The sequence below is a fragment of the Danio rerio genome, chromosome 13 (assembly GCF_052040795.2).
Source record: "Danio rerio strain M-AB ecotype USA chromosome 13, GRCz13ab, whole genome shotgun sequence".
NCBI lineage: Eukaryota > Metazoa > Chordata > Actinopteri > Cypriniformes > Danionidae > Danio > Danio rerio.
Window position 1 is genome coordinate 52664104 of NC_141033.1, and position 8405 is coordinate 52672508.

The following is an 8405-nucleotide window of genomic DNA, read 5'->3' on the forward strand; positions in this document are numbered from 1 at the left end:
AATAAAGCCCGAAAAAGCCCTGACCTTAGCGAATAAACAGTGTTCCACCAGATCATGTATGTCAGAAACTATAGTTTACTGCTGAACTCATTTTATCACAGTAAAATAACACAGAAATCGAATAATGACACTTCAGTTTCTTGCCGAAGCTCAGATGCGCTGCTTTGAGAAACTGTAAATCACAGCTGTCAATCACGATGACACGCCCAGCATTAAATTACTGCTAAAAACAAACTGTTTACAAAAATGAAGATCTGCACCTATTTCAGCACAACAATCAGTGCCTTAATCGACCAGAACCACCTTTCGGGACATTTTATTGCAAGTGTAATAATTTTTTTTATTTGGGCTCAAGTCTCCTTCATTAACACGGAGGAGGCTGGCTTTATGAATTGTACTGCAGCCAGCCCCCAGGGGGCGATCTAACGGCCGAGACCTTCACTCAAACGCAGGCTTGCGGCACACTTGATGGAGACACTGTGGTCATAAAGGGATAGACATGGTCAGCAGGAATACTCAGGTAGGCTGTGGCGTTGACATGATGCTCAGTTGGTACTAATGGGCTCAAAGTGTACCAAGAAAACATCCCCCACACCATTACACCACCACCACCAGCAAACAGCTGATACAAGGCAGGATGGATCCATGCTTTCATGTTGTTGAGGCCAAACTCTGACCCGAGCATCTGAATGTGTCAGCACAAATGGAGACTCATCAGAGCAGGCAACGTTTCTCCAATCTTCTATTGTCCAGTTTTGGTGAGTCTGTGTGAATTGTAGCCTCAGTTTCCTGTTCTTAGCTGACAGGAGTGGCACCCGGTGTGGTCTTCTGCTGCTGTAGCCCATCCGCCTCAATGTTGGACGTGACTCTTGTGTTGTTCTGCAGAGCTCGGTTGTAACGAGTGCTTATTTGAATTACTGTTGCCTTTCTATCAGCTGGAACCAGTCTGCCCATTCTCCTCTGACATCAAGAAGGCATTCTCCGTAAACCCTAGAGATGGTTGTGCGTGAAAATCCCAGTAGATCAGCAGTTTCTGAAATACTCAGACCAGCTTGTCTGGCACCAACAACCACGCCATTTTCAAAGTCACTTAAATTCTTTCCCATTCTGATGCTCGCTTTGAACTGCAGCAGATCGTCTTGACCATGTCTACATGCCTAAATGCATCGAGTTGCTGCCATGCGATTGGCTAATTAGAAATTTGCATTAACAAGCAATCGGACAGGTGTCTTCTTGTTTCCTGCTTTCTCTCTCTATACTTTTGATACAATACCTAAATTAATTCATGATACCCTCTGACCTCTGTTCTCACGCAGACTGAAACGCAGAGCAGATGATGCAGCGAGATGAAAGTCTCTGGCCCTTTGTGAGCCCTAATGGATCGTCACTTGTGTCCTGTTTGACCATGTGTGAAAACATCAGAGCAAGTGTATAATGTGCATCTGTGCCTTTGTCACCAGGTGAGGCTCGGCATGAACTCCGACACTTTCTACACACAAACTGACTTCATGTTCAGATTAGGGCTGTGCAATATACGGGACTATGTTATACGAGACTTTAGAATATTCCATTCTGATTGGCTGACACACAGCTAAAGTAGTTCCGGTAGGTTTTGAGTGCATTACAGCTCCAAAATACTTAATAATACATAATACCATAATACATAATACAGTGGGTAGCACCCACCTCACAGCTAGGGATGGCTGACGTGAAACTGACGTTTCGACATGATCCGAAGCACCCAAGTCACGTGACTAAAGTGTTTCGAAACACCTAGTCACGTGACTAAAGCGATTCAAAGCGTCGATCAGCTTAGAAGCGTTTCGAGACCTGGCGGGTCTGGATTTGGCTGCCAAGGTTAAAAAAAATTGGCCTAGAGGACTGTGCGTGTACATGCTGTATCTATGCTTTGCATGACGTTTTCGGTTCGAATCCCGACTTGTACAAATATGGTTTTATGTATTTTAATCATTTTTCTGTTTTGTGTAGCCTAAATAGGATACAGCTGCAGTTACTCCATCAATTTAGCATCATTTTTGTAACACTGTAAAACAATAATTAATATTTTACAGTATGGTTGGGTTTAGGGTTAATAAAATACCATAAATGGGAAATTTAATGAATTTAATGAAATTTAACGAATAATATAAATAATTCTTGATAACTTCAGGCCACCGTTTCTGATCTAGCAACAACCCTGTTTTAAGACCAAAGCAAGACATATTTATTCACAAATTGTTTATTCGGATATCAGACCAATGTTGAAACAAAACGATACAAAAGCAAAGCATTACCAACTGGGGTCCGTTCTTCGTACCTCGCTTAAATGATCTGAGATTATTTGGCAGATCCTGGATCTTTTAATCTTGATAACTGATCTCTCGCTAATTTGGGTCTTCAAACAAGTTCGTGAATCAGATTAGAATGTCTGGATGAACTGATCTGAGATCGCTGCGTGTGTTGTGAAGGACAGATCTATCGATCCTCGAAATCATGATCAGCAATGCAACGATTGGCTGACGGCACAGCAGCGTAATGACATCATCTGATTAATATTCAATTATCCATGTGAGCAAAATTACATCAAATTAGCAGTAAACGGCTTGTTAAATATGACACGCAAGAACTTTCCACATTTGTTGTGAGCTGCAGGCTTTACACTTTCATTTGTCAAGACAAGAGTATTCATCATGTATTTCAATGCAAATCAATGTATTTAGTTCTACATTTAGAAAAGATTTTCTTTATAATAGTAGCCGTTTTTTAATCGGTGTAAAGAATAACTGGTTGTTTACAAAAGCATTTTCATATTGGTAAAGGCGTCTGCAACTTTTGTGAAGCATCACTGGCATATTAACAAAACATGTTTATGACTGCATAAATGTATTATTGCTTTAAAAAAAGTCACATATTGTGCATTTCTATTATACACAATATGTACTGAAGCGATCTAAAAAGTTCATATCAATAAGTTTTGTCTTTGTACTTTAATTTCGAGGGTGCAGATTGCATACGTTTTATTAATATGTATAACTTTATTTATTTTATTAATAACTATAACTTTATATATATAGTTAAAAAATATGTACAATTTTCCCAAGTGTATAGAACCACTACTGTAAGAAAAAATCAGAATTCAGAACATACTTTCTGTATTATCTTTGCTTGAACTGAGCCGATCTAATCCTGTTTATATGAATTGAACCTGCTCCCGATCAGGTTTGACCTAGCAGAACTGTTGCCATGACAACAACTCTCAGATCAGCTTTGAAGAACGAAACGATCCTGGATCTTGTCAAATCGTCAATATCCAAATCCAGCTTACGGAGTAATCCACGTACGAAGAACGGACCCCTGGTATTAAAGCATTTCAAAACAACTGAATCAGGCTGGCTCCAAACCTACTATCCCCACATGGAAGTCTGATACCTAGTCCCCTGTACTAAATTACTTGAAGGACCAAGCATACAAAGTGGGGTTTAATGCCTCAATTTGTTCAACTGTTCTTTGCTGAAGCTGTTTCAGTGCAATACATAAAAAATGACCACTAGATGTCACTGTAGAATGGAGTTTCGAAACGTTTCGAAGCTTCGACACATTTGCTTCGACTGTTTCAGTGTTTCATGAAGCCTCGCTTTGCCCACCACTACTCACAGCAAGAAGGTCGCTAGTTTGAGCCTCAGCTGTGTGGAGTTTGCATGTCATTTCTGTGTGGAGTTTGCATGTTCTCCCCATGCTGGCGTGAGTTTCCTCCAGGTGCTCCGGTTTTAGCCACAAGTCCAATGACATTTGATACAGTTAAATTGGGTAGGCTAAATTGTCCGTAGTGTATGAGTGTGAATGAGTGTGAATGGATGTTTTCCAGTGATGGGTTGCAGCTGGAAGGGCATCCGCTGCGTAAAACATATGCTAGATAAGTTGGCGGTTCATTCCGCTGTGGCGACCTCAGATTAATAAAGGGACTAAGCTGAAAAGAACATGTATGAATAAATGCACAAGTTTCATACATGTTTTGAACAGTTTTATATGCAAGTAATTTATAGGTGTATATGCACATGTTGATAAGCGAAGTTTGATTTAAATCCTACACGGCGCCTCATAGCCATCTGTGTAGCTTCATTGCCTTCTCTTCTGACAACGCTGGTTTGGTGAGGCGACAGGTTTTATGCGATGGAACAGATTTGATGTGTTCCCGCTGCTAGTCGGCACCACTCTCCTGCACATTTTGCAGAGCACCGAAACTATACGTTTATCAGAACTTAAAAAGCCGAACCACTTCCACACCACTGCATTAGTCTTTCCTCTCTCATCAACGAATTTGCCGCACTCCTTTTGTAGCTAAAACTTTCTGTGACGGAGCTTATTTAACTTAGAGCTCCACAATTAACCGTAAAAAGATCGCAATCTCGATTCGACCCCCTAGACGATCTTAATCAGCATTTCTACGATTCTGTCAATCATATTTTTAAGCAAAAGTGGCCGCACTAGTCTTCACATTATTTTACATACGTTGTTTAGCAACGTAGACACCTCCAAATGGTGTTGGAAGAGTCACATGCAGTATTTATAAGATACAATTCACCTAAAAATGTCATTTCTGTCTTCATGTAATGTATTTGCGACCGCAAAACCACGCGTGACGTGAGCTGACCGTCAGCTGTTACCACAGAGAGGGCGGGAGCCGCGCGCCTCTGAATGAACTAATGAAGTCTACTTTAATGAACAGAACCATCATAGGCTGTGAAGAACAGGTAATAAAGTTGTAAATAACATTTAGTTTGTGGCACAGAGTGATCGTTTGGGAGCCGCGCGGGAAGTGAACCGCTTAGCAGTGAAAATGAAACCGAAAGTGCACAGTGTTCCAAATGTAGCTGACTGAAGCCAGCCCAAAAAGTATCCAAAACCCACCGAAATGCAAAAATACCCACCCAGTCTTCTGTATTCACGAAAATCACGTCAGTAAAAGATTTTAGGCAGAAAATGACAGATTGTAAGCAAATGTCTCAAACACAATATTTCAACATCAGAATTATCAGCATTAATGACCAGGACACATCTAAAGTCTGTTCAAGTCCTCCATTCCAAGTCTATACAACATTTAGCATTTTAACCAACAGTACAGCTACACAAAGCCTATTGCTGTTTTACCACATTTGAGAATAACAATTCAATTCAATTCAATTCAGCTTTATTTGTATAGCGCTTTTACAATGTAGATTGTGTCAAAGCAGCTTCACATAAATGGTCATAGTAACTGGATCATGGTCGTTCAGTTTTTAGTGTTTAAGTTCAGTTCAGTTTAGCTCAGTTCAGTATTATTACTTCAATAATAGTAGCCCACTAGAGCTGCACGATTCTGGCTAAAATGAGAATCGCGATTTTTTTGCTTAAAATAAAGATCACGATTTTCTCACGATTCTGTAGATGTAAAATAAAGGTATGGTAAAAACAAACATATAGCACAACATCGATAATAATATTATGTGTAGGTCTACTGGTTTCTATAAATAATCCTATTTTACTTATAATAATTCTGATGTTGAATTTTTATGTTTGAGATTGCAATCTGTCATTGACAACATTATTAGACAATTTTATTCACTGGTGAAATCAGACATTTGCCATTATCAGATTATATTTAACAATATATAGGCTAGAGTAGTTATACTGACACTGTAAACATTTATTTTCATGCCCAACTCTGTTCGCTATGAAAGAAAACATATCAAATGCTTGTGGTAATCATAACTCTAAAATGCGATATGATCATTTAAATGAACAGCACACTTTCGGTTTCATTTTGACTGCTAAGTGCTTGTTCATACTTCGCGCGCGGCTCCCAAACGATCACTCGGTGCCACAAACTGAATATTATTTACAACTGTATTACCTGTTACTCGCAACATATGCAGGTTCTGTTCACTAAAGTAAAAGCGCACATCTATCATTAAGTAGGGCGCGCACGCCCTCTCTGTGATAACAGCTCACGGTCAGCAGCTCACGTCACGTGTGATTTCCCGGCCATTAAAACATCATTATATGACGACAAAAATGACATTTTTTTAGGTGAATTATACCTTATAAATACAGTATGTGACGCATTCAACATCATTTGGAGGTGTCAATTTCACTGAGCATCGTTTGTGAAACAATAAAAAGACTCGTGCAGCCGCCTTTTCTTCTCTCCTGAACTTGAAAATATGATTGACAGAATCGCAGAAATGCTGGATTAAGATCGTCTAGGGGGTCGAATCGAGGTCGCGATCTTTTTTCGATTAATTGTGCAGCTCTATAGCCCACTCATATTAACCTTTATTTTATATCTACAGAATCATGAGAAAATCGTGATCTTTATTTTAGGCACAAAAAAAAAAAAAAAAAAAAAAAAAAATCGCGATTCTCATTTTAGCCAGAATCATGCAGCTCTAATTTAACTAACACGCTGGCAGCGTGTCTGTGATGTACGTCATCACGCAAGTGGCATCACGCTCTTTCTGACGGCTGAGCACTGAAAGTCATTCAGTGACAAAAGAAACAACGTATAAGATCTTATATATGATTATATATTTATATATATATATATATATATGCAAATTTATATCGAAATACCGGAAATGGGTTTAAAAATCATTTCACCGTTACTGAAAAAAAATCGATTGCGATATATATTGATATGGAATTATTGTCAAGCCCTAGCTATACTCCATATAAAAGACAGAAACTAAGCTTACTTTGCAACTGCAACTGATGATCAACAGTAAAAATTACAAATTGTCCCTCTTCCCAACAGGGAAAACCAGCAACAATCAAGAACACAAAATAATATGCTGTCATTGCTTTGTAATCAAAACTGTCATTATAATAGAAGTCAAAAGACTGAAGTAAAGTTGGTGCTTAATTCACAGATTTGGACTTTCTCCTTAATAATATAATTTCAGAAAAGTATTCTTTGCAAAGTACCATGGTAAACAATACTGGGAGCATGTCACAAGTTGTCACTGAATGAAAGAGCGAGTAAAAAACCTACTTTAGCTCAATAGTCAATGGGGCAAAAACAGCCCCCAACATAACGAAAGGGGAGTGAATTTGCGCAAACTCTATTGTTGAGTTTTTTTTTTTTAATTTCAAAGTGTTTTCCCAAAATATGTGTCAAAATAATAGTTTCAACAAAAAATGATATCATTTGCTGAAACATGGAGAAAGTTGTAGCTAAATTAAGCCTTAAAATGACCCCAGAGAATATACAAGGAACTTTATAACGTTACCCCAGTGTGAAGTTGAGCGGTTTGTACCTGCAGCTCTGAAACCCAGCAGCTCCGCGCTTCTGTCCGTCCAGCAAATCCAGTGGAGCAACACCGCGAGCACACACACCGACAGCGCCGCCGCTGCACTTCTCATGGACGGACGGCGGATCCGCAAACCGACGCTGAACGGACTGCAAACACAGGGAGAACCGGCGGGGAGATGCGCATCGCGGAGCTCTGAGGAGCGTCGGGAGCGCAGGCGTCATGTCTAACAGCACGCTGATGACGACGGGCTCAGACAACCAATAGGAACCCAGTCGTCGTCGCGCGGTGATTTCTGGGAAATGTATTTTTTTTTATTTTCCTTGTAAATTTAAAAACTCTTTCACTTGCTGTTGCCATGACGATTAGGTGAAGTCAAGGATGAACAGTTATTGTTGTCATTATTGTTATTAATCATTTAATCGAATTTATCTAAAAAAAAATATAGCAATATATGAAGAGTTTAGATGCAAAAAAAACGCTTAAATGCCTCAGAGATTTTCATCTAAAAAGAGCATTTTTCTCAGGTTGTTGTGTGTATTTTCAGTCATTTCACTCTGTGTAAAGAATCGGTTATTGTCATTGCATTTAAAGTAAAATAACTGAACACAAACATAGTAGGCTAAGAAAAACATTTTAAAGGATTTTTTTAATTTGATGCAGGTTTTTGCATCTAAGCTTTTCATATTTCAAATAGGCAAAAGGACGCACACACATATATATATACTTTTCCCAACTTATGATATTAATTTATTGTCATATTTTCCCTGAAACATAAGCATTTTGTTATAATTTATTATAATTGTTATTTAATTACAAACACCTATATTAAAAAAAAACCTAAATATGATAATAATAATGATATAAAAAAACAATTTAAAAACAAAAGATAATTGCATCATTTTGCAATTAGGGCAAAACTTAATGAATTTATTTTCTTCCTGTTGAACACAAAATAATATATTTTAAAGTATGTTCGAGTCATTGTCATTGATTCAGCTTAGTCTCTATTTCAGAGGTCCCCACAGTGGAATGAACATCCTACTATTTCAGCATGTTTTACACAGCAAGTGCTCTTCCAGCTGCAACCCAATACTGGGAAACACCCATACACACTCA

General features: G+C 38.6%; 1 protein-coding gene across 3 annotated transcripts in view; it reads right to left on the minus strand.

Moving 5' to 3' along the window:
- b3galnt2 (beta-1,3-N-acetylgalactosaminyltransferase 2) overlaps positions 1-7486 on the minus strand; it is a 44721-nt gene extending 37235 nt beyond the window's left edge. The window contains exon 1 of one of the 3 annotated variants that reach the window (XM_087277934.1): positions 7293-7483. Coding sequence is in view for 1 of the 3 variants with exons in the window: in NM_001020687.1 (NP_001018523.1) it covers positions 7293-7398 (106 nt within the window). In the remaining 2 variants the exon portion in view is untranslated. 3 annotated transcript variants of the gene reach the window in all.
- Positions 7487-8405: the final 919 nt, after the last annotated feature.